The sequence below is a fragment of the Rutilus rutilus genome (genome assembly GCF_951802725.1).
Source record: "Rutilus rutilus genome assembly, chromosome: 8".
In the NCBI taxonomy this organism is placed as follows: Eukaryota; Metazoa; Chordata; class Actinopteri; order Cypriniformes; family Leuciscidae; genus Rutilus; species Rutilus rutilus.
Genome location: NC_140222.1, coordinates 6,301,732 through 6,329,253, shown reverse-complemented (window position 1 = coordinate 6,329,253; position 27,522 = coordinate 6,301,732). Strand labels below are relative to the sequence as shown.

Here is a 27,522-nt window from a genome sequence, read left to right as displayed (position 1 = left end):
TCGAACCAGCGTCTCCAGCATGGGAGGAGGGCACACTAACAAGGACACTAAAGACCACAGCTGACCTCTACTAACTCTTACTAGTTGGCCTCCTTTACACTGTGAGACTAAATAAATTATAAATGATAAATTTCAAAATAAATTACACCCAACCAACTAGGGTTGCCAACTTATGGAAAGGAAAATAAAGGACAATCGTGGTTCTTTATAGGAAAATAAGGGACAGAATAAGGGACACTCAAAATATTTGTACTGTACCACACAGTCAGTGCATTTCATTTCAGCATCTGCAGTTAAATATGTGAACAAAAGATGTATAAAAGGTTCTCAGACAAAATCATACAAAGATTTGTCTCAAATAAATGGTTAATTCTCAATTTAGAGCGTATGCCTGAAAATACGGGACAAACTGCGTTCCGTATGGCTTTCATACTGGACGCTTCATTGATGCCTTAAATACGGGACGATTCCGTATTATCAGGAACGGTTGGCAACCCCCAGCTATGCCTCAAAGACATGGCCGTAGCCACTATGAGGTCACCGAGGTCTAGACCACGGTATTTTTCTGAGGTGTACTTTGTGAAATAATTGCCTAATATAGTAGGGGAGAGCAGGGCACAAAGTAACGCTTTTTGACTTTCTCAGTTTATGTAAATCTACTTATGGTTCAGAGTATTTATTTTTTCCCACATTAATTTCACACATGTGTGACCTTTGGTTATTTCTCTCTCTGACCCGGTTTGTCTCACCCCTCATCAGCACACACACTCAGAATATAGATGAAATCAGGATTCTTTATTTTCTGCATACAGAGCAGTCAAAGAGAAAAGACAGGTAGTCATTATGCAGTTCAAGCTCCACCCACAGCAGTTTTCTCTAGCTCTGCTGCACTTAATATCACGGTAAACATTACTCAATATTTTAAATGTCAATATTTCTTAACACAAAGAATACAACTAAGTTAACAGAGTACATTTTTAAACACTATGATAAACATTTACCTGCATACAAAGCAGTCAAAGAGAAAAGACAGGCAGTCGTTATGCAGTTCAAGCTCCACCTAATCAAAATACGTTTCACCTCATTAGAAAGCACATGGAGAATGACGCAGATAGAAAGATCGTATAATGCATACAAACAGACATGAAACGATCAAAATATTAAAAATATAAACAGAAAACATGCTCTATAAACCAATCAGTATCTACTGTGAGCAATCCTTGCATACAGTGTCAAACATCTTATATGAAATTACATATTTTTTACTTTTAGTGTGGAGCAAACACAGAACCGACTCACCCACAGCAGTTTTCTCTAGCTCTGCTGCAGATTACTCGAACACAGTGTCCTATAGCGCCACTGGTGCAGCCAATAGGAAACGCAATCCCATGTGTGGAAGTATTTAAAACAAGTGTGTTACAACTAGCCCCGCGTTACGTTGTGCCCCGCGCTCCCCTAGTGACTCTTCTTTGGTACTGCAGAGATATTGCACAGAACCAATATTAAACAGACCTTCTCATCTGAGCTGAGTTCAGCCGTAATCTGACCGATCGTCATTGTCAGAAATATTTGAGATGACCAATCAAATCAAAGAAGGCGTGAGAAGAAGCTGTTAGGTGAGAATTTCAATGCGACGCTTCAGTTAGCACTGGCCAGCTGGTGGCGCTATGACATTTAGGCAGTGCCGTCGCCAGACCAAGGAGGGCATATGAAATGCATGGGAGTGCACAATTATTATTAGCCTACAGTACCTGTATTTATAATAATTGTAAACTGTTGAGCGGCTACACTGACGTAGGTTACATCACATACGTAGCCTAACTTTCTTTTTAGTAAGGCCGTGATAGGCTGTTGCAGTGTAGATTCCCATCAATCAAACAAAATCACACCATTCTTTATATTTTTTATGTTTTAATGATAAAGAATGCAACATTAATGCAACACAAAATTAGCAACTATAATAATATAAAATTGTGTATCGGGTGTACATTTAGGCATGTATGTGTCTTCAGGCCAGGGCATTTATTAAATGTGTGAAGTGTGAGGGAGATTGCACATTGCATGCTTGAGTTACAACAACTTCCTGTTTTTTTTTTATTTTTTTTATTATTTTATTATACAGTACATAAGGTAAACACAGAACACAACAACAGAACACAAAAACAACAATAAAACAGCAGTAATAATAACAGTAAAAAAAAAAAAAAAAAAAACAGCAACGACAAATAATAATAGTAATATGTAGAAGTATTAAATAGTATTTAAATAGTAATAGCATGTATAATAATAATGATAATAATAATATTTTGTGGTGACGGTAACAGTAATATCAGTGATAGCAATGACAGTAATAATACAATAATGATAATAAGGATGGTGATAAGTTGTGTTGACGGCAATAGTAATATCAATAATAATAATATATAACATTGATAATGATAAAAAATTTTTTTAACAGTATTGGTACTCATACTAACGCAAAAAAAAAAGATACTATTGATATTGATAAAATCAATAATAACAATAATAATAACAACATGTATATCAATAATAATAACAGTAATAACAGTAATAATAGTAATACTAAATATGGCGATGATGATAATATTTTGTATTGCAATAGTTATATCAATAATAATATAACAATAACAACAACAATAGTAATAATAATAATAATAATAATAATAATAATAATAATAACAACAACAATAGTAATAATAAAGTTTTTTATTTTTATTTTATTTTATCTAATAATAGTAATGCTAAAGATGGCGATGATGATAACACTTTGCGATGACGGCGACAGTGATATCAATAATAATAATAGCAGTAATAATGATGATAATAATAATAACAACAATAATAACAATAATAATAACAATACACACACGTGACGCACACCCAACACATACCACACCTCTCCTAGTTTCTGTGTCTGTGTGCATGTTTTTTCCCCCTCCCATTTTTATTTATTTTTTTTATTTTTTTATTTTTTTTCATTTTCTTTCCCTTTCTTCTCATTCACTGTACAGTTACTATTTGTATGTATGCCTAAACTAAGGTGGTGCATTAAAAGAAGGTGAAGTGCATTAAGATCAGCATTTGGTGCATTAAAATCATCTGTGTCATGTGTTAGGTGTTGACTTGTATTGTTTATATTTTTATATTTTATATATTTATATCACTATTATCATCATCATTTCATTTATCTATTTATTTATTCATTTATTTATTTTAAACATTTAATATATACATTGTACCATTACCGTCCTTATATCAAGCAAATTATCATCACATCGCCATCATTCCATCACTGTTAAATGTTTCTATGATATTGAAAATATTAATAACCATACTGTCAATAATAATTATAATAATAAAAATACTCACAATATTACTAAAACCTTGTATAAATGTATAATAATAAATGAATACATAATTAATCAGGATGAGTGTGTTAGATTTGTAATAGTTGGATGAGGTCTGATCTGGAGTGTTGAGGTTCCGATATACAGTTGTAATGAGGTGTAAAATATTCCAGGGAGATGTAGTCTATGAGCAAATTTTTCCAGTGTGTTATGTGAATAGTGCTTCGGGATTTCCAGTTCAAGAAGATGGTTTTCTTGGCGATGGCTAGGGCTACAAGGAGTATCCTTTTATTTGTTATTTCCTGATTGAGAGTTGATAGATCACCTAGTAGACAGAGTAAGGGGGATAATGGGATGTGGCAGCCCAGGAGGCGGGACAGGGATTCAGTGACGTCTTTCCAAAAGTGTTTAATGGGTGGGCAGTGCCATGTGGCATGGATATATGTGTCCGGGCAGTTTTGTGAGCAGTGTGAGCAAATTCCTGATGTGAATCCCATTTTAGCCAGCCTTTCCCCAGTGTAGTGTGTTCTATGAAGAGTCTTATACTGTATGAGCTGAAGGTTGGCGTTTTTAGTCATGGAATAAATATTTTCACAAATTTGAGTCCAGAAGTCGGTATCAGGAGCAATGGAAAGGTCTTCTTTCCATTTGATTGTTGGTAAAGATATGGTTTTATTTGAATTAGCTATAATTTTGTATATTTTGGAAAGTAATTTTTTCGGGGAGGATATATTAATTAAATCTGCTAATGCGGTAGGAAGGTGAATGTTGATAGTTCTGTTGTTGATTTTGGATAATACAGCTGATTTGAGTTGCAGATAATTCAAGAATTGTTTGCTCCCGATACCGTACTCCTGGACTAAGTAAGAAAATGAAACAAAGTTGTTAGACTGAAAAATGTGCTTTAAATGTGAGATGCCCTTTTGTGCCCATTTATGGAAATTGAGTGTTTTTTTGTTGCTTGTGAAATCAGGGTTATTCCAGAGTGGGGTGAGTTCAGATGGGGCCTGATTGGAGTTTGTGATGTGATGATATTTCCACCAGGCTGTCAGAGCAGAGGCTATTGTCAATGATTTGAAACATGGGTGGTGTTTAATGGACTGACTAAGAAATGGGATGTCTGATATGTGCAATTTTTCGCAGAGTGATTGTTCTATGTCTAGCCATGTAGCCATGTCTGACTGAGTGGGGTGAGTCCATTTATATATGTATTGAAGTTGGTTTGCTAGTGAGTAATGGTAAAAATGCGGTGCTTCTAATCCTCCTAAGGATTTGGGTTTTTGTAAAGTGCTTAATTTTATACGTGGTGGTTTATTTTTCCAGTAGAATCGGGTAATGATGGAGTCTAAAGATTTGAACCAATTGAGAGAAGGTTGGGTTGGGATCATTGAGAAAAAATAATTTATTTTTGGAAGTACTGTCATTTTGATTATAGCTATTCTGCCCTGGATGGAGAGTGGTAAGTTGTGCCAGCGGTGAAGGTCGTCTTCTAATGTTTTCAGTAGAGGAGTGAAGTTGAGTCCAGTCAGCTCTGACAGCCTGGAGGAAACCTTAACGCCTAAATAAGTGATGTGGCCTGTGCATAAAGGAATAGGTGATACCTGGGCTGCAACATCCCATTTAGTTTGATGTAGCGGAAGAATTGAAGATTTATTCCAATTTATTGCATAATCTGATATTGTAGAGTATAAATCAATGGTTTTAGTTATTTCTTGCATGGATGATTGAGGATTTTGCAAAAAGAGTAAAATGTCATCAGCATATAAGCTAATCTTGTGTTGTGTTCGGGGTGTGTGGATTCCTCTGATGAGTGGGTTCTGACGGATGGCTGCTGCTAAGGGTTCAATGAAGATGGTGAATAAAGAAGGAGAGAGTGGGCATCCTTGCCTAGTCCCCCTGTGCAGTGTGAAGCTTTGTGATGTTAGTCCATTGGTTGTGACTGTGGCAGAAGGTGCTGTGTATAGAATTTTAATCCAATTAATAAACGACTCACCAAAGCCAAATTTTTGTAATATGGTGAATAAAAAATTCCAATTGACTGTCAAAAGCTTTTTCTGCATCTAAAGTGACTATAATGGTATTTTCCTGTTGTAGTGATGAATAATGGATTAAATCGTATAATCTGCGTGTGTTGTTGGATGCATGCCTACCTTTAATAAAACCAGTCTGATCCGGGTGGATTATGAGCGGGATAATTTTTTCAATTCTATGTGCAAGAACTTTACTGATTATTTTAATGTCTACGTTAATGAGAGATATAGGACGGTAGTTTGACGGAAGGGTTGTGTCTTTATTAGGTTTGGGAATAAGTGAAATAGTGGCTGTGTTCATGTGCACTGGTAATCTTGAATTTTCTTTTATTTCCGTTATTGCTCTGATGAATAATGGAGATAAAATGGACCAGAAATGTTTATAGAACTCAGCAGGGAAGCCATCAGGTCCTGGTGCTTTATTGTTAGGCATTAGACTCAGGGCGATATGGAGTTCTTTTTCTATGATTGGATTATCCAGTGCGCTGATTTGTTCGGTGTTAAGTTTTGGGAGTTGAATATTATTGAAAAATAAATTAATATCATCTTGTCTTATGTTATTATCAGATGAATAAAGTTTGGCATAGAAGTTTCGAAATATTGTATTTATTTCTTGTGGAGAGTTGGTAGGCTTCCCTGCTGAGTCCTTAATAGTTGCAATTGTTACTTTTTCTCTGTTTCTTTTGATCTGATTGGCCAAATATTTACTAGATTTGTTGCTATGATGGTAGGTTTCTTGACGGAGTCTATGAATTAGAAATTGAGTTTTTTTATTTATGATTTCGTTTAGTAGGAATTTTTTGTTATTTGCAAAAAAGGTTATTTGCATGTAATATTTCAAGTTCTTTTATTTTATTTTCTAGTCTGATTTCTTCTTGTTTTTCTATTTTCTTTTTATGGACGGAGAATGAAATGATTGTACCTCGTAATACTGCTTTGCCTGTTTCCCAAAGTAATGAAGCTGATAACTTTGGTGAGTCGTTTATTTCTAGGAAGGATGTCCACTCTCTTTTAAGATAACTGTCAAACTCTGGGTCTTTAAGAAGTGATATGTTAAAATGCCATCTACTGATGTGTTTATGTAAATTAGCTGGATTCCATATGAATGTTACTGGAGCATGGTCACTGATGCTGATGGAGTGGATTTTGTGCTCTGAGATATTTGGTATAATTGAATTGCTAGTTAGGAAAAAGTCTATACGGGAGTAGCTATGATGGACTGACGAGTAAAATGTATATTCTTTGTCAGTTGGATGCTGTAGCCTCCAACCACCACCAAGGCCAAAATCTTTCATGGACTGTATTATTGTGTCAGTGGATTGCCAATGTCTTTTATTACTTGCGGATCTGTCAAGTGATGGGTCAATTACGGTGTTAAAATCGCCTCCTATAATTACCGGGCCGTTTGAAAAATTTGAAATGGAAGAAAAAAAAGTGTGGAAAAAGGCAGGGTTATCTAAATTTGGGCCGTAGATGCTGGCGATTGTTACCGGGTTATTGTTAATTGTTATGTTTATGATAATAAAGCGTCCTTCTGGGTCTGAAATAGTTGTATGATGAACAAATTGAATTTTTTTGCTTATCAGGATGCATACTCCTCTTTGTTTTGAAATATAAGTGGCTGAAAATGAGTGAGTGAATTGTGCTGATCTTAGGGTGTTTCGTTTTGAATCTGCAAGGTGTGTTTCTTGTAGTAAACATATATCTGCCTGTAGATTATCCAAATAGTTGAGAACTATATTTTTTTTTATTTGAGAGCTAACGCCACGGATGTTCCAGGTTATGAATCTGAGTTGCATATTGAGCTAATATTTCTATACTGACATATATATGTAAATGAATTGTGCTGAACATAGAAAACAGAACAGTAGGACATGATAGCACTAAACAAACATAAGCATTTACAGCAAGTCACATAAAACAAAAAACACAAAGGTTGAAAAACAAAACATAGGTGACTGAGGTGCATACATGTATAGTGCCGCGAGACATAGGTGCATTATATTATAGATACAAGAAATGAAGGGGGGGTGGGGGCGTCATGGCTGGAATGATATTGTTGAGGGAAGGGTTCTAGTAGAGCCAGGGGGTGATGTCCTTGTCTTTGAATAACTGTCCATCAATGTATAATTTGTCCACTGTAAGTATTGCTCTTTTGCCGTCTTTCATCATTTGCTTGCGGATGGGGATTAGCTGTTTACGTCTATGGATGATTTCTTGTGGAAACTGATCGTTAAGTCCGTAGTGAGTGTCCTTTAACTGTTTGCCCTGCCGTTGAACCAAATATTTTTGTTTAAAATGTTCGAATTTAACAATGATTGGGCGGGGTCGGGTGGCGTTACTGATTTTTTTTCCTAAATGATGAACACGGTGAAAAGTGATGATGTTGACAGTTTCTGTTGGAAGTTTGAGCTGTTTAACCATAAAATCTTTGACTGCTTTCTCGGGTTCGTCAGTGGGTGATTCAGCGATGCCGGTGAAGATCAGGTTGTCCCTCATGCTATGTGCTTGTAAGTCCAGAATTGTTTCTTTCATCGTTTTATTTTCGGAGGTGATGGAGGCCAGCTGAGTGGTAACAGTAGACAGTTGCGTTGTGATAGTTGTAACGGAGTTCTGGAGTGAACTGTTTTTTTGTGTGAGCGTGTCGATTTGTTGTTGGCTGTATTCCAGACTGTGGCGGAGTTGTTGGAATTCTTTGTGCAATACTTCTATTAATGCTACTCTGGCGTCCAGTCCGGATAGTTTATTGTCTATGGATGTAAGTATGTCGCTTACCTCGGGACAGCAAGGGGGGTGCGGAGATGTGGGTGAGGAAGATGTATTGGGTGAAGTAGGTGAGCCCGATGTGCGTGGTTTCTTAGCTTTTTGAGAGCGTCCCATGATGCAGAGTCTATTGTAGTATTCGTCGATGTAGTCTTCTAGATGGTCCAGGTCCGAATTGTTATCCAGTTTATTGTATTTGTTGGAAGTGAAAATTAACAAACAAATAAACAAACAGACGAAGGAGGAAAAAAGAAAAAAAAAACACGAAAAGTTTGCTGACTTCTAGCAGCAACGCGCTGCCATGTTCAATCACGCACCGTCTCGCGAGAGTTTAGCGTTCACAGAGTCATCCGCTCTACTTCCTGTTTTATGCCGATAATAGCATGCTTTAGCACTTAGCTAAGCACATGTGTTTCAACTAGAGTTTTAAAAGAGTTATTTTGCTCAGATTCACCAAAATACCAAAGTCTGCAATCAAAATATCTGATTATGAACTCAAGCTTTTCTCATAAAATTTTCCAAAGTCCCAAACTTTCTGGTAACCAAATGATATTTCTCTACATGAACGATTACATTTACAGGTTACTGTATGTTTGCATTAATGTTCACTCATGAATTTTGTTGCAACAACACAGGCAAACATTATACATGTGATTTACTGGCTTTTGAGTCATATGAACGTTTTTCTCTTTTCTTTTATCAGTACAAACATCTGTGTGTGTGGTTTGATCTGTCGGTGGATAAACAGCTTCTGGTGGATGTTTGTCATCTCTGTGTGTGTCAGTAATAATAATTTATAATAATTATTTATTTATTGTCATTGCAATGGTGCAAAGAGATTACATTTAGAGCATCAATCGACAGTGTCATTTCATAAAGTGCAAGATCAACAATGGCATAATTTATAAACAATGGCATAATTTATAAACAGGGCACAAGTAAACAACAGAAAAAACAGTATATGAGGCAAGGATCATTAGTAAGTTTGTGGCTGAAGCGTTTCTTCATTTTCTCTCCTGATAATAAGAAGCTCGCAATCTTCCACTCCACACAAAACATCTTTACACTGAAATAAAGTGAATCTATCAACAGTCAAATAAGAGTCACAGGTCAGAGGTCAAATATGATTGACAGCTCACAGCACTAAATAACACACCAGTAGATACAGATATCTAATCCAATATTTCACTCTTCTGCTATTAGTTTTCATTCAGGGCCAGAATTCATTTGAAAATGTAAGATCAGCAAAAGCTTGTTGATTTTCGTGATGTTAAAGGAGACGGATGTGTGAGCGGAAACTAACTGAGGTTGGGGGAGGATTCACACACAACCAGATAAATATCACAGTTCAGTCTTTCAGATCAATCTGAGTGTTTCAGACATTAAGAGTTACTATCGTGGGCTTTTCAGTGAACCGATGAAGAAAATGTTTCTCAATTTAGTTTTGCTCTGTTTGTGTTTGTGGCGTCTGGATGGTGAGTTTAAATGTGTTTTTCTGGATTCAGTTGTTTCTGTTCTGATGTGATAAATTACTGGTTAAATTAGTCAGAAAGGATTAACAATCACTGTTATTCTCGTATAGAAACAAATAATGTGTGATTTTGCTGAGAATTTTTTTTTTTTTTAGATTAAAGTCACTGTTTTTAATGCAGTTATTGATTATATAAAACTTGTTTAACTATTTCTCATTTTCATTCATCATCTTTTGTCTTTGAACTGCTGCAGAATATTAATCACTTCACATTTACACGATTAAAAGTATTTTAGTGAAGCTTCATCAAACCAACATCAAGTGATTTTAAAGCTTTAATCTGTGAAAAACTCTGTTCTTCAGGAGTGTTTGGTGATCGCATGATTGAGGGAAATCCAGTCTTTCTAAACTCTGGTCTTACTGAAATGAAGGATGATGATGTGATTCTGTGGAGGTTTGGAGATAAAAACACTGTAATAGCTGAAATCAATAAACGGGCCGACAGAATCACTGTATATGATGATGTTCTTGATGGGAGATTCAGAGACAGACTGAAGCTGGACAATCAAACTGGATCTCTGACCATCACAAACACCAGAACTGAACATAATGGAGTTTATGAACTACAGATCAACAGTGTGATCAAGAGTTTCGATCTCCGTGTCTCCAGTGAGTAAACCTTTTGAGTGATACGGTCCCACATTTGGGATTTGGAATGTTCAGTGATGTCACATAACTGTCAGATTCAAACTCTTGGCGGCGCCATCTCACATTTTAATCAAGATCATGACGGTTCGCCATGGAAACAATAATGTGGAAACGTTTTAAAATAAATGTTGCCTTGATAAACTCACCCAGTCAGAATCACACGTGAAAGGGTTAAATAGACTATTGGTTTCACCTGTTTTTAATGACTAAATTAAATTAAACTCCATTTTTATTTTCGTTGTTTTATGATATAGTTTATTTCAGTCACTCTAAACTCTGATCTTAGTAATAGTAGTTTATAGTAATCATCAGGATTTTTAAATGTATGTAATGTTTGATAGAGAGCAAACGCAGTGTTGACAGAGCCGGGCTAATATGATCACACTTCCTGGTTCTAGTAAGAGCTCGAGCTGCTGGAGTTTGCTTGGTAACGCTTTAGATTACAGCCCGCAAAGAACTGCGTATTTAAAACTAATTTACAGTGTAACTTTCTGTAATTATAGTGTACCTACAACATGTAAAGTTTTAGGAATAAAGGGGTAATAACCAGAAGAATTAACAAATTATTTATACTGTCAATATTTTAGAACTAAGCGTTACTTATTCTACTATTATGATACAACAATCTCACATTTGAGAGAAATTTAACAAGAACATACACTGCAAACCTTTTTGTAATAACAGTATACCAATACATATAGGCTTTTAAAATTATAGGTGCATATCTGTGCATTTATACAGGACTTTCTTTTAACAAAAGTGCACTGAGAACTAAAACTATTGGAACTTTTGCTTAAATACTGAAGAAATATACTCTTGTTCATGTAGTTACAGGGTAAGTGTGACTTCTGCGGGCTGGACATTTAAAGCCACAGTATGTAACTTTTTTGCTTTAAAATTAGCAAAAATCACTATATCTATGTTATATATATTTTTTAGTTGTGTACTTACATTATCCCGACTGTTTCCAACAACTTTCAAACCAGGAGATTTAATTTTTAGACACGGCACGTTTCTTTATTTCCGTTTTGTCGCAGTCAATGACGTCATATCCGCGTTGTCCCTGGTTTCCGCTCGTGCTGCCATGGTAACCAGAGCTATGAGCAGAGCCCTCTGATTAACCCAAGCGACAGACGCAGACAACTGTGGAGTTCGCAATGTCTGTTTGCACGCTGTTGTTGTTGTTTCGTTCAAACATTATGGACCACGGCAAGCAGACTTTGGATAAAAAAGGAGAACTAAAACGAGAATCAATATCAGCACGGTGTTTTCGAGATGCCGAGAGCTCCCATAGACAGTATATAAACGAGAGCTCCACGTCCGAGACTTTGACCGCTCCTACATGTACTTTATTACAGTTTTTTCCGATTGCTAAACAACAGTGAGCACAACTGGAGCTACATGTGCAAAACTCTAACTACAGTCTGCACTACCAACAGTCGCCTGAGCTAAACAGTTCACATCACCTGCAAAACTCACTCCAAGCAACACAACTCTTAACACATGGCTCAAAACAGGCTCAGTGCAGCCAAACACTATGCACAACCCTCACTGAGATAACACACACTGTCACTCAGAAAACACTGAGAGTAAAAACACTAGCATCAAACACCAATACAGAAAATACAAACTTTTCATCTTTACAGTTTGAACAATTTCAGTGACTTCATACAAAGTAATATTTTCTTCAAAGAAAAGAGTGACATTTTTTCACATGATTTATTAAATTTTTTAGAACATAACAATTCTTTAAGGTAAATGAAAATTAGCAGTTTGCTTCAATAGTCTGTAGTAATTTACGGAATTACAGTAATGAGAAAAAAAAAGGTAGAAACTAAAAGTACATACGAACATGTAATGTAATGTAGCCTAATGTAATGTAATTCGAACAAATAATTGAGGGGCTAATCCTGCCTCTCTCTAGCATCAGGCCACAGGTTTTCATCAACATCACATCTAATGTTCTCTCTTGCCATGCACCTGGGGAAGAACCTTCTGGAGTGCCTTATCCATCCCTGGCAGTTGTGTCCTCACATCCGGCACGCATGGCTTCCAAAAGAGACCTTTGGTCATGTGGGTGGTGACCAAACACTTTCCACCTCCACCCATACAGAAAAACAATATATTGAAATATATATATGTGGCATATATTCCAAATACATTGAAATATATTTGCATTGTTGGTCACTTATATTTATCATTTTGAAATATATTCTGAAATATAACAAAAATATATGATGTTACAGTAAGTGTGAAATATATTTACATATATTTAACTAAAATATATTTATTGGGCCAATTTCGAATATTTGCATATATTCCAAAAATATATTTCAAATATATTTATTTTGTGTATGGGAGCCTTTTAGCTGAGATTGCAATCAGCAGTGTTTGAAAGGCACAAGGCTGAAATCTATTCTGTTTTGAATGTGTGGTTCACAGTTTTGACAGCAGTGTGTTAGCATTTGAACAAAGTGCTGTAAATCCACAGTGTTGTGCAGGTTGTGGTTAAAGTCATGGGATAAGTGTGTAGAGTTTTGAAAACTGTGTTCAAGTGTCACGGTGTGACAAAAGCCAGATAAGGAGAGAGAGTAAAATCCTCTTGAAGGCAGTATTATTGGGAGACCTCTTGTGGATGGTCGTCTCATCACACCGCGAAATCTGTTGCCATGGCAGCGAGGCCAATTGCCTGATTGACAGCAGGTGAGGAGAATTACAGAGAGTGTTGTGAGAGGAACGCGCATTAGGATGGGGCTTTAAAAAGAGAGAGGAAACAGACGGTCAGTGTGGTTCTCCTCCCGTGAGATACTGTGTTCTGTCGGCGGGTTGTTTATATTTTGAAGCTGGACTGTGAAGCAGGGCGAAGATTGAAGCCGAGAAATGGACATGAGAGAGTGAAGTTTTTGTCAATGAGATCCAGGGGATATCGTCAACAGTGGGAAAGACGCAAAGTGATGAGTATTTGATCCGTTGTTTATATGCACTGACACTGAAGTGGTGTGGAAAGTCTGGAAAGCGTGTGGCACGAGTGAAGTATTACACCGAGTGAATTAATGATCTGTCTCCAACCTTTGTTCTTCCTGCACTGAATGTGACGATTACTACATCCGTTTGACTGTCTCTGAGAGAAGTGGAGCCCGTGTAGAGACGAGAGTCGATCTGGTGGGAGAAAGACCGGTGGGTGAGTGCTGGCCCGAATGCACGTGTGCGAGTGGAATGCAGTGCCTGAAGTGACGATTCACACGGTTTGTGTTATGGAGTGAAGTTTATCGTGTGGAGAAGTATTAATAGTCTGCTGTGCACTCGCTTCTATAGTCTTTCACCCGCTGTCTCTGAACGGGGTTCGTTACATCCAGCGTCCAACTTACCATTTGAGACAGTCCCACTCTGTGAATGCTGCCGATCCATTAATTCCTGTTACATTGTTGCAGCGTACAGTTGAACTGGAGCGTCTTGCTTAAAGCAATCTTCCTGTCTGGTGGTCTCCACACGTCCCTATCAAAAGCCGCTGTCTGGTTGGAACGAGAGAAGGTATTGCAGCTGAATGTTTTATTACTGCTGAATGGTTAAACCCTGTTGCATCGATACAGTGTACAGTTGAACTGGAGCGTCTTGCTTAAAGCAATCTTCCTGTCTGGTGGTCTCCACACGTCCCTATCAAAAGCCGCTGTCTGGTTGGAACGAGAGAAGGTATTGCAGCTGAATGTTTTATTACTGCTGAATGGTTAAATCCTGTTGCATCGATACAGTGTACAGCTGAAGTGGAGTGTCTTGCTTAGAGCATCCTTTCCGTCTGGTGGTCTCCACATGCTTCATCGAAAGTCGCTGTCCGGTTCAGAAAAGGTATTTGAAATGAACATTGATATGCTGTTGAATAGTTAAACCCTGCTACCTGGTTACAGTGCACAGCCGAAGTGGAGTGTCCCGCTCAAGTGTCCTCTCCGTCTGGTGGTCTCCAAATGTCCCTTTGAAGGCTTGTCCTGTTCAGTACGAGAGGAGGTATTTCAATTGAACGTTCCATATGCTGTTGGGAAGTTAAATCCTGTTACCTGGTTACAGTGTACAGTCAAGTGGAGTGGCTCCCTCAAAGCGTCTTCTCCGCCTGGTGGTCCCCACCTGTCCCTACTGAAAGCCTCCGCCCTGTTCAGAAAGAGAGAAGGTATTTCAATTGAACGTTCCATATGCTGTTGGGAAGTTAAATCCTGTTACCTGGTTACAGTGTACAGTCAAGTGGAGTGTCTCCCTCAAAGTGTCTTCTCCGCCTGGTGGTTCCCACCTGTCCCCACTGAAAGCCTCCGCCCTGCTCAGAAAGAGAGAAGGTATTTCAATTGAACGTTCCATATGCTGTTGGGAAGTTAAATCCTGTTACCTGGTTACAGTGTACAGTCAAGTGGAGTGTCTCCCTCAAGCGTCTCCTCCGCCTGGTGGTCCCCACCTGTCCCCACTGAAAGCCTCCGCCCTGTTCAGAAGGAGAGAAGGTATCACTGTTGAGCGTCGCATCTTGTTGAACCATTGAACCCTGTTGTATTGTTGTAGGGCACAGTCAAAGTGAAGTGTCCTCCTGCCGGGTGGCCTTCCGTGCCCGTGTTGCAAATTGTTGCTGCTGTTCGGAAGGAAGGAGAATAGCCGCGGCACGTGGCTCAATCAAAGTGTCGTCTTGCTGTCCACGGTCCCCTCCTGGCCCGGCCTGCTCGCCACCTGCGCCCCTGTGACCCGTCTGAATTGAGGATCCCCGTCCTCTGGATACTTACCTCTGGGCAGCCTCCGGCACTCGTTCCATCCTCACCACGAGTATTCACCTGGTTCCAGTCCGAATGGGGTCCGAGTAGCCAAGACGTCCTTGTGAGCCCTGTAAAGAGTACCTACCCAGTGACCTACCTGGATGGTGTGTGTCCTCCTTGATTCCTCTCCGACGAGCCGCAGGGTGTTCACGAACGTCCATCTCGCTCCGGTCCAGGGGCCCATCGAATTGCTTCTGGCGACAAGAAGGAAGATTTTAATTAGGACTTTTCAAATTATCTGCTTTTAACTCAATAAAGAAATTGTTATTCCTTTATCCTCTGTCTGCTGTTGGGTTCCTTGACACGCTCCTCGAGGCGGTACCCGGTCTCCAGGGGTGGGTGCAGTCTGGCTTGGCCCACCCCGACCTGTGACAGAACTTGGCGTAGTCGGCAGGGTTACCGTCTCGAGTGGAGCGATCAAGGTCCTAAATGGCCGAGGAAGAAGAGCCAGTGGCCAGACAGCCGGTTATGCCCTTCTTTATGGGGGCCCCGTGGGCCCAGAAGTACGGAGGGCCGGGGTCAGAATTAAGCCTGTCAGCATGGAAGGCCCAGGTGGAATACCTGGCAGGGCTCCAAGGGCTGAACGCCCTGCAGAAGGTACAGTTCGTATTAAATTCATTAGAGGGAGAAGCAAGAAGAGAAGTACAGGCAGCACCGGAAGCAACCCGCACCACAGTCCGAGCCATCTTTGATTTCCTTACGGTACAATACGGAGATACCACCCCGGTAGCTGTCCTGAGAACCCAATTCTTTAATTGTAGGCAAGGGCCTCGACAAACTGTTCGGCCATTCGCGTTGCAACTGAGGGAACAGTTTACCAGGCTAAGGGGAAGACAGGACCACGGCCTGGGCGACGAGGAGACCCTACTGCGAGATCAGTTTCTGCTAGGATTACGGGAGGGCCCAGTACGTCAGAGCCTGCGGGTGCAGTTGAGACGAAATCCTGACCTCACGTTTGAAGAACTGCGGCGAGAAGTTCTAGCCCTTGAGCGTGATCACACCGAAGGTGTGGATCCTCCCAGCTGTCTGGTGGCGAATGCTGTTAGTGGGCCTTCGGCCCCTGCCACCTCCGATTGGAAGCATGCCCTCCGGGAAGAATTGAAAAGGGATATCCGTGAACAAATGTCTGATCTGTCCAAATCTGTTGTCGAAGAACTCCGCCGAGAACGCCTCCATTCACTTCCTTCGCCGCGGGAGCGGGCCTATTCTGACGGGAGTCGCCCTCCAGAGCGTCGTTTCGCCCGATCTATGGGTCCCCGATTCCAGTGGGATGAACAGGGGCGTCCTATCTGTAACGGTTGTGGAGAAGCTGGACATTACATCCGTCAGTGCCCTTCCAGACGCGCTTCACAAGGGGGTTTTTAGAGTCTCCGGCCACTGTGGGTCAAGTGGTCGGGACCCCCTTTTCAGACCCTTCTTCTCCTGGACTGTCTAAAGAACGCCTAGTGGGCCGCTGTCCGGTTATCACGATCCGAGTCAACAGCAAGAAGGTGCAGTGTTTGTTGGACACAGGGTCGCAAGTCACTCTGTTTGCGGAGAGCCTAGTTCAGGAACTATTCGGCACCCAGGGCCGGCCGACGACTGAGGCCCCCTGGTTAACTCTGCGAGGGGCCAATGGGCTCGATATCCCGTATGTGGGTTATGTGGTGACAGACCTGGAGATCTACGGTATGGTTGTACCCCAGAAGGGAGTGGTGGTGGTTCGTGACGTGTGTCTGGGGTCTCATCGCGCCCTACTGGGCATGAATGTCATCTCCGACTGCTGGGAAGAGCTGTTCCAGCGTGGGTCGGCCCGAGCGGCTGTGACATCTGAGGGCAGAGAATGGGAGCGTATTCGGGCAGACTGTCGCCGGGTTTGCCTGGCCGAGCAGCAGGAGGACCGGGAGAGCACTGGGAGAGTGGCTTGCCGTTATGCTTTGTCCGTCCCGGCTCGAAGCGAGGCGATGGTCTGGGTCAGGGTGCCCCCTAGACTTTATCACCCGGAGGAGTGGGTGCTGGTGGAACCATACAACGAAGGTCCTAAGGTGGAGGTGGCCAGAGGACTGGCATCCGCCCAAAGAGGCCGAATTCGGGTGAGAGTTCGGAACACGAATCCTTTTCCAATCCAACTGTATCGTCATCAGTGTCTAGCCCGAGTCATCTCGGTGAAACCGTGGCAAGTGCAAGAGCCAGGAGAAGTCAAGTTCAGCCAAGTAGGCCCAACCGTAGTGGAAGTTGCTTTGGCGCAGACGGGGATGCACAGCAGGGAGGCTGGAGAAGGACTGCCGGCCCACCTTGGAGGTGAGTCCCTACGGGGAGAAGGGCTGGAGGAGGATCAGACAAGGCGGCTTAAGGCTTTTCTATCAAAATGGCCACAGTTGTTCTCCACCCACGATGAGGATTATGGGTGTACTAACATCGTTAAGCATCAAATTCCCACTGGAGGGGCCACACCCAGTAGAGAACGCTACCGACCGGTGCCCCCAACATTGTACTCTGAGGTTCGTGCTCTGTTGCGAGGGATGTTGAATAGAGGGATCATCCGCGAGAGCAGCAGCCCTTGGGCGGCCCCGATCGTACTGGTGAGGAAGAAGACAGGCGCATGGAGATTCTGTGTGGATTATCGGAAGTTGAACCTAGTGACAAAGCGGGATGCTTTTCCATTGCCTCGAGTCGAGGATTCCCTTACTAGCCTCACACGGGCGGCCTGGTATTCCACACTGGACTTGGCGAGCGGCTACTGGCAGGTGCAGGTGGACGAGCAGGACCGGGAGAAGACGGCTTTCACGACCCCCTTTGGGTTATACGAGTGGGACCGGATGCCCTTCGGCCTCTGCAACGCCCCGGCCACGTTCCAGCGACTAATGCAGCGCTGTTTAGGGAGCCAGCTGATGGATACCACCCTGGTGTACCTGGATGACGTGATTATTTATTCCCCCGATTTTGAGTCTCACCTTCAGCACCTGGAGCAGGTGTTCCGCTCTCTGGAGAAGTACGGGCTGAAGCTCCAGCCGGATAAATGCCAGCTTTTCCGGAAGGAGGTAAAGTTCCTGGGCCATATTGTAAGTGCGGCAGGGATCGCTGTGGACCCAGAGAAAGTGTCGGCCGTACAGGGGTGGGCGGCCCCAAAGACTGTGCGCCAGGTTCGATCCTTCCTCGGTTTCGTGGGGTACTATAGGAGATTCATTAAGGATTTCTCCAAGATCGCCAAACCCATGAACCAGTTGCTGGGTGGAACGGGACATGTCCGGGGCCGGGGGTCCCCAGTGGTGGAGTGGGATCAGGCATGCGAGATTGCTTTTCAGAAGCTCAAGCAAGAGTTGTTACAAGCACCCATTCTGGCATATGCCGATTTCACACAGCCCTTCATTCTTTACACGGACGCTAGCCATCTGGGCTTGGGGGCTGTCTTGGCCCAGAAACAACAGGAGGAAGAGAGAGTCATCGCTTATGCTAGTCGGAGTCTACACCCTGCGGAGAGAAATGATGCCAACTATAGTTCCTTCAAGCTCGAGTTACTGGCCATGAAGTGGGCGCTCAGTGAGAAGTTCAAGGACTACCTATGGGGAGCAAAGGTAACCGTGGTGACCGATAACAATCCGCTGGTACACCTGCAAACCGCCAAGCTGGGGGCGGTAGAACAGAGGTGGGTGGCTCAATTGGCCAACTTTGACTATCAGCTGCGGTATCGGCCAGGAAGGGAACATACCAACGCAGATGTGCTGTCTAGGTGGCCTGAAGGAGGGCCGGAAGATCTGAGACCCACGCTGGAGGCCGACCGGGACGAGGGAATGATGGTGGGCATTGTGGAGGCACCGGGGCAGCCACCGGAGGAGCCGCCTGCAAGTTGGGGATGGGATCCACAGCGTTGGAGGATGTGGCAGGGCGAAGACGAGGACTTGTTAATAGTCCGGGCCTGGTTGGAGCAGGGCAATTGGCCGGAGGGTGCGGAACGCCGGGCTCAAAATCGAATTGTGAGAGGCCTGCTGGGCCAGAAGGAGAGGCTCCATCTGAAGGAGGGGGTGATTTGTCGGTCCCTCCAGGACTCACACTCGGGTGACCCGGTCTGTCAGGTAGTGGTTCCCGAGGGGAGGTGTCATGCCCTGCTGGAGGCTTACCACACCAGGCTTGGTCATCAGGGGCAGGAGAGGACGACGGCACTCTTGCGACGCCACTTCTACTGGCCTGGGATGGAGGGAACTACGAGGGCCTACCTGCGGGGCTGTCCGCGCTGCACCCTGTTTAAAGCCAGGAAAGAGCCTCGAGCTCCAATGGTCCCCATTCGAGCCAAAGCACCGATGCATATCATCGCTATGGACTATCTGACGTTGGGTAGGCCGGTCGACCGTATCCAAAACATCTTAGTGATCACAGACCTATTCACTAAATATGCCTGGGCCATCCCAACTCTGGATCAGACCGCCATCACTACCGCTAATGCCCTGTGGAGGCATGTCATCCAGCCCTTCGGGTGCCCTGAAGTGTTCCATTCGGATCAAGGACCCAATTTCGAATCCAGGGTAGTACATGAGTTGTGTCAATTGTATGGATGTAGGAAGACCCATACGACGCCCTATCATCCTCAAGGGAATGGAGGGTGTGAGAGGTTTAACCAGACGCTGATTGGTCTTTTGGGGACCTTGGAAGGTGACCAACAGGGACATTGGGTGGACAATCTCCCGGCGATGGTACATGCATACAATAATAGCATTCATAGTACGACCGGCTACGCACCAACTTACCTGATGTTCGGAAGGCATGTGAGGCTGCCAGTGGACCTACTGCTGGGGACTGCGGCGGCTGAAGAAGGAGGCAGCGTAACGGGGTGGGTGACCAGACACCATCAACGCCTTCAACTGGCCTATGAACGGGTCTCAGACCGAATTAACCAAGCCGCAGCCAAGAATAAGAGGTTGTATGACCGTACGGCACGAAGTGCACCATTACTGCCTGGAGAGAGAGTTCTAGTTCGAGACAACCGACGACAAGGAAAGGGTAAGCTCAGTGATCGGTGGGAGCCCCAGCCGTATGTGGTCCAACGACAGCCGCGCCTTGATCAGCCTGTGTATGCCATTCGTCCCGAAGGGAGAGCAGGGCCAGAGCGGGTGCTCCACCGCAATCTGATGCGCCCTTGTCCAAATTACCCCAAACCAGCTGTAGAGAGACCGCCTGCTGAACCAGTGTGGATGCCTCCCGTGGTGGGATGGGCTGTGGTCCCTCAGAGAGTGGGGATAGGGCCAAGGCCAGAGGAACCGAATTCTCCGCCAAGACGGTCCCAAAGGGAGAACCGGGGACAACCCCCATCCAGGTATGGAGATTGGGTGTCCGGATCCCGTTCTAGGGACTAGAACGGTTTGGCAGGGGGGTATGTCACGGTGTGACAAAAGCCAGATAAGGAGAGAGAGTAAAATCCTCTTGAAGGCAGTATTATTTGGAGACCTCTTGTGGATGGTCGTCTCATCACACCGCGAAATCTGTTGCCATGGCAGCGAGGCCAATTGCCTGATTGACAGCAGGTGAGGAGAATTACAGAGAGTGTTGTGAGAGGAACGCGCATTAGGATGGGGCTTTAAAAAGAGAGAGGAAACAGACGGTCAGTGTGGTTCTCCTCCCGTGAGATACTGTGTTCTGTCGGCGGGTTGTTTATATTTTGAAGCTGGACTGTGAAGCAGGGCGAAGATTGAAGCCGAGAAATGGACATGAGAGAGTGAAGTTTTTGTCAATGAGATCCAGGGGATATCGTCAACAGTGGGAAAGACGCAAAGTGATGAGTATTTGATCCGTTGTTTATATGCACTGACACTGAAGTGGTGTGGAAAGTCTGGAAAGCGTGTGGCACGAGTGAAGTATTACACCGAGTGAATTAATGATCTGTCTCCAACCTTTGTTCTTCCTGCACTGAATGTGACGATTACTACATCCGTTTGACTGTCTCTGAGAGAAGTGGAGCCCGTGTAAAGACGAGAGTCGATCTGGTGGGAGAAAGACCGGTGGGTGAGTGCTGGCCCGAATGCACGTGTGCGAGTGGAATGCAGTGCCTGAAGTGACGATTCACACGGTTTGTGTTATGGAGTGAAGTTTATCGTGTGGAGAAGTATTAATAGTCTGCTGTGCACTCGCTTCTATAGTCTTTCACCCGCTGTCTCTGAACGGGGTTCGTTACATCCAGCGTCCAACTTACCATTTGAGACAGTCCCACTCTGTGAATGCTGCCGATCCATTAATTCCTGTTACATTGTTGCAGCGTACAGTTGAACTGGAGCGTCTTGCTTAAAGCAATCTTCCTGTCTGGTGGTCTCCACACGTCCCTATCAAAAGCCGCTGTCTGGTTGGAACGAGAGAAGGTATTGCAGCTGAATGTTTTATTACTGCTGAATGGTTAAACCCTGTTGCATCGATACAGTGTACAGTTGAACTGGAGCGTCTTGCTTAAAGCAATCTTCCTGTCTGGTGGTCTCCACACGTCCCTATCAAAAGCCGCTGTCTGGTTGGAACGAGAGAAGGTATTGCAGCTGAATGTTTTATTACTGCTGAATGGTTAAATCCTGTTGCATCGATACAGTGTACAGCTGAAGTGGAGTGTCTTGCTTAGAGCATCCTTTCCGTCTGGTGGTCTCCACATGCTTCATCGAAAGTCGCTGTCCGGTTCAGAAAAGGTATTTGAAATGAACATTGATATGCTGTTGAATAGTTAAACCCTGCTACCTGGTTACAGTGCACAGCCGAAGTGGAGTGTCCCGCTCAAGTGTCCTCTCCGTCTGGTGGTCTCCAAATGTCCCATTGAAGGCTTGTCCTGTTCAGTACGAGAGGAGGTATTTCAATTGAACGTTCCATATGCTGTTGGGAAGTTAAATCCTGTTACCTGGTTACAGTGTACAGTCAAGTGGAGTGGCTCCCTCAAAGCGTCTTCTCCGCCTGGTGGTCCCCACCTGTCCCTACTGAAAGCATCCGCCCTGTTCAGAAAGAGAGAAGGTATTTCAATTGAACGTTCCATATGCTGTTGGGAAGTTAAATCCTGTTACCTGGTTACAGTGTACAGTCAAGTGGAGTGTCTCCCTCAAAGTGTCTTCTCCGCCTGGTGGTTCCCACCTGTCCCCACTGAAAGCCTCCGCTCTGCTCAGAAAGAGAGAAGGTATTTCAATTGAACGTTCCATATGCTGTTGGGAAGTTAAATCCTGTTACCTGGTTACAGTGTACAGTCAAGTGGAGTGTCTCCCTCAAGCGTCTCCTCCGCCTGGTGGTCCCCACCTGTCCCCACTGAAAGCCTCCGCCCTGTTCAGAAGGAGAGAAGGTATCACTGTTGAGCGTCGCATCTTGTTGAACCATTGAACCCTGTTGTATTGTTGTAGGGCACAGTCAAAGTGAAGTGTCCTCCTGCCGGGTGGCCTTCCGTGCCCGTGTTGCAAATTGTTGCTGCTGTTCGGAAGGAAGGAGAATAGCCGCGGCACGTGGCTCAATCAAAGTGTCGTCTTGCTGTCCACGGTCCCCTCCTGGCCCGGCCTGCTCGCCACCTGCGCCCCTGTGACCCGTCTGAATTGAGGATCCCCGTCCTCTGGATACTTACCTCTGGGCAGCCTCCGGCACTCGTTCCATCCTCACCACGAGTATTCACCTGGTTCCAGTCCGAATGGGGTCCGAGTAGCCAAGACGTCCTTGTGAGCCCTGTAAAGAGTACCTACCCAGTGACCTACCTGGATGGTGTGTGTCCTCCTTGATTCCTCTCCGACGAGCCGCAGGGTGTTCACGAACGTCCATCTCGCTCCGGTCCAGGGGCCCATCGAATTGCTTCTGGCGACAAGAAGGAAGATTTTAATTAGGACTTTTCAAATTATCTGCTTTTAACTCAATAAAGAAATTGTTATTCCTTTATCCTCTGTCTGCTGTTGGGTTCCTTGACACGCTCCTCGAGGCGGTACCCGGTCTCCAGGGGTGGGTGCAGTCTGGCTTGGCCCACCCCGACCTGTGACACAAGCAATGAAAAACGAACTAGAGTTTGGTCCACATGAACTGCTGCTGTGCATACTGTAGTTAGAGTTTTGCACATGTAGCTCCAGTTGTGCTCACTGTTGTTTAGCAATCGGAAAAAAACTGTAAACAGGTGAGCACATTTACATAAAACTAATCAATGTTATATTCAACAATGATAAAATGTTATAATATGATCTGTATGTTATTCTAATGTTGATCTAGCTTACTGCTAGTCTCATACAGACAAACTAACACATAGCCTACATTTCAACACATTCAAATGCAGTTTAGTGTGATAGTGTAATGTTAGACCAATGAAACAGCGCTGCGTTACCTCACAAGTTTAATTTGTCTAATAAACTGACCCGTGAGTTGTAATTCTGCACTTGCGTGTAGTTCGGTAGAATGAAATGTCCACATTCCTTTTATATCCGCGGGACTCGCGTCGCGTTTGGAGCTGATAGGTGTCTCTTAGCAATCCTGAACTGCTTCATATCACAGTCATGATAAAAACATTGATGTATTCAGTCATCCATAAACATTATTAGATCGGTCGGCTTGACGTTGACGCTAAGATCCATAATTCTTAGCAAATGTTGCGTCATCAAACTACGCCTTTGTTATTGTAAAGAGGTTAGCGACCCCTAGTGGAGAAAAATTCCATACTGTGGCTTTAAGTGGAGCTTGTTATTCTTTTCCTCCATTAAGTTAATGCTAACACTTTCTTTTCTTTTTCTCTTCTGTCAGATCAAGTTTGAATTCAAAACTCAGTTATTATGGATTCATTAAATAAAATAATATAAATATGAAGCTCAGATAATCAACAGCATTAGTTTTAGTTTGACATTAAACATTAAAGTAAAAGTGTCTTTTTTAGTTATTGTTCCATATATAAATCTATTTCTCTTTTCATTCATCATCTTTTGTCTTTGAACTGCAGGAGAATATTATTAATTTCACATTTACATGATTAAAAGTATTTTAGTGAAGCTTCATCAAACCAACATCAAGTGATTTTAAAGCTTTAATCTGTGAAAAACTCTGTTCTTCAGGAGTGTATGCTCATGTGTTTGTGATCAAGGGAGATCCAGTCACTCTAAACTCTGATCTTACTGAAATGAAGGATGATGATGTGATTCAGTGGATTGGAGATAAAAACACTTTAATAGCTGAAATCAATAAACGGGCCGACAGAATCACTGTATATGATGATGTTCTTGATGGGAGATTCAGAGACAGACTGAAGCTGGACAATCAAACTGGATCTCTGACCATCACAAACACCACAACTGGACATGAAGTAGATTATGAAGTTTTAGAAAGACGGATCAACAGTGAGATCAAGAGATTCGTTCTCAATGTCTATGGTGAGTTAAATATCAGTTTCACTTGTTTTATATTTTAATCAGCACAAAAATACAATTATTAATTCAAACTCAGTTTGTTCCTGGTGTTTAATGATGATATTCAATTAAATTTTAACTTTTAAAATATTTACTTTTATAAACCATCAAGTGATTGTCTTAAACTGTGATGGACCCTGTGTTTGTTTGTTTGTTTGTTTGTTTGTTTGTGTGTGTGTGTGTGTGTGTGTGTGTGCGTGCGTGCGTGCGTGCGTGCGTGCGTGCGTGCGTGTGTGTGTGTGTTTGTGTGTGTGCGTGCGTGTGTGTGCGTGTGTTTGATGATTTAGTCCTGGAGTCGGTGATGGAGGGAGATTCAGTCTCTCTAAACTCTGATCTTACTGAAATGAAGGATGATGATCTGATTCAGTGGAGGTTTGGAAATAAAAACCCTTTAATAGCTGAAATCAACAAACGGGCCGACAGAATCACTGTATATGATGATGTTCTTGATGGGAGATTCAGAGACAGACTGAAGCTGGACAATCAAACTGGATCTCTGACCATCACAAACACCAGAACTGAACATGATGGAGATTATATTCTACTGATCAACAGTGAGAGAAAGAGTTTTAGGAGAAAGAGATTCATTCTCTTTGTCATTGGTGAGTTCAAAAACGTTTACAACTGTTTTTAATGACAAAAATTTTAATTAATTCATACAACATTTTGTTTTGGCTATTTTATATTGTTTATTTCAAATTTTAACTATTTAGTAAACCATTATAAAGTGATTTAACAGTATTAATCTTTGCAAACCCTGTTTCTGTTTGTTCTCTGTGTGTTTGACAGATGAAGTGAAGTCAGTGTCAGTGAAGGAGGGAGATTCAGTCTCTCTAAACTCTGATCTTCCTGAAATGAAGGATGATGATGTGATTCAGTGGAGGTTTAGAGATGAAAACACTTTAATAGCTGAAATCAATAAACGGGCAGACAGAATCACTGTATATGATGATGTTCTTGATGGGAGATTCAGAGACAGACTGAAGCTGGACAATCAAACTGGATCTCTGACCATCACAAACACCACAACTGAACATGCTGGAAATTATAAACTACTGATGTTTACAGATCTACAGTATTCAGGAAGATTCTCATCAAAAGCATTCAGAGTTTCTGTCTATGGTGAGTAGAGATCATTTTTCTTCTCCTTCAAATATTCTTATCTACTATTTACATGTTGAATTGTTGAATCTTTACAGTTTGAGATGACAGACCGTATAAAAACTCACTTGGAACCGAATATAAGATTGTTGATTAGATTTGATCATATTTCTGTGTATTCAGAAATATTAGTTGATGTCAGCGCTTAGTGTTTATTGACTGATCTGATCTCAGTTTGATGTGTTTATTCCTCAGACTCTGTCCACTGTTGTGGTCCTACTGAAGCTGTGATCCGATTGGTCCTCTCTGCTCTGGTGGGCGTGGCTACTGTCATCATTGTGGTTTATGACATCAGATCCAGAAGAGCTGAACGAGATCAAGCACATATTCACACATCAGGTACATGATTGATGATGTCATTTCTCACAAACTGATTTTGCATGTATAATTATCTGTGATATTTATTAATGTATGGCTTTTTATGTTCATCTTTTTCAGGAAGTATTGAAATCTAAAGCAGAACGCTGAACTTTAAAGGTTCTTCAAGTGTGTTTTTGTTCTTCTAGTGTTTTTTCATAATAAATACTGATGATTATTTGAGTTTGTGCTCTCTTTCAGTGTCAGATTTTAACAGTGTCACTTTATTGTTTATATTTCTCTCAGATACAAAAAAAAAAAGAATTCAGAGACACACAGATCTCACTTTACTTCTACAGTATATTTGTCATATGTATTTTGATGTCTTTATCAATAAAGTTTCTCACTCTGAGGTTCAAGAGTCTCTCATGATTTATTCAGAGGAATACAAACTTTGTATATTTTAAATATTTCAGCAGTGTACCATATACAGCTTTATTTCTACTTTTTTAACAGGTGCTTCTTATAGCCCAGTGGTTCTCAAACCTGTCCTGGCGTACCCCCAACACTGCACGTTTTCTTTGTCTCCCTAATAAAACACACCTGATTCAACTCATCAGCTCATTCACCCATGTTATAATTAGCTGATGAGTTGAATCAGGTGTGTTTGATTAGGGCGACAAAGAAAACGTGCAGTGTTGGGGGTACGCCAGGACAGGTTTGAGAACCACTGTTATAGCCTATCTGTAAAAACATATATATTTTAAAAAAAAAAATGTTTTTATTACCAATTACTTTTTGCAATATATTCCAGTATAAACAACAAATACAGCTAAAATATTATTTTAAAAAAATGTTTTTTAAATTGTATTAACTCATAAAACTAACTCTGTTACATTTTTCTAGTAGCAGATTTACTGCATGAAAAAGATACAATACCGCGTTATTTATTTATGTAAAAAGTTCGTTACAGATCACATATATTTTTCTTGTTCATTATTACTTCAAGGATCTCACGATACTTGTTTTTTAATTTTAAATTTTAAAGTTTTTTAATGACAACAAAACAATTTACATACAGGAGTACATATAACCATACATGTCAGGGGTAAACAAGGGGGAAAAGGAAGAAAGAAAGAGAGAAAAAGAAAGGCATTTTACAAAGAACTTGTGCCTATGACTACAATATAGTAAAAGATTTTTATCACCATCAAATGAAAAATATTTTAGTATAATATCAACTTCTTCAAAGTTAACAGGAATCACAGCTTTTCTTTGTAAGAAATAACTGAGTTCTCTCCAAAATATATGGGTCTTGGGACACTCCTAAAATAGATGATTAATATTCTCAGGGGAAATTTGACAAAAAACACAAATATCTTCCATGTTCACTTTAAAACGCTGTACCACACGTGACTTTATTATGACTACATAAGAGTCCATGAAAGTAATGCTTGTTTGTTGAAACTTGCTAGTTTAATGGGTATTTTTAATGATACATTTTGTAGAATATGTGGGTGTCGCACCTATTCATAGATGTAGGGGAGCAGGATATTGTGATGACAGGGTCAGGGGGCGGAGTTTAGTCAGTTG

General features: G+C 42.1%; 1 protein-coding gene across 1 annotated transcript; it reads left to right on the top strand.

The window, feature by feature from the left end:
• Positions 1-9,793: 9,793 nt before the first annotated feature.
• On the top strand, positions 9,794-26,345 carry LOC311295453 (uncharacterized protein). The gene is made up of 6 exons (XM_084416831.1): positions 9,794-10,301; positions 24,121-24,435; positions 24,759-25,073; positions 25,261-25,593; positions 25,828-25,971; positions 26,071-26,345. The coding sequence occupies exons 1-6, from the start codon at positions 10,013-10,015 to the stop codon at positions 26,085-26,087; spliced, it is 1,413 nt and encodes a 470-aa protein (XP_084272957.1). The 5' UTR covers positions 9,794-10,012; the 3' UTR covers positions 26,088-26,345.
• Positions 26,346-27,522: the final 1,177 nt, after the last annotated feature.

Coding starts and splice junctions, on each gene's coding strand:
- LOC311295453 (XM_084416831.1), top strand. CDS start 10,013: ATGATTGAGGGAAATCCAGTCTTTCTAAACTCTGGTCTTACTGAAATG. Junction 25,074..25,260: donor ATTCATTCTCTTTGTCATTG/GTGAGTTCAAAA, acceptor TGTGTTTGACAG/ATGAAGTGAAGTCAGTGTCA. Junction 25,594..25,827: donor ATTCAGAGTTTCTGTCTATG/GTGAGTAGAGAT, acceptor TTTATTCCTCAG/ACTCTGTCCACTGTTGTGGT.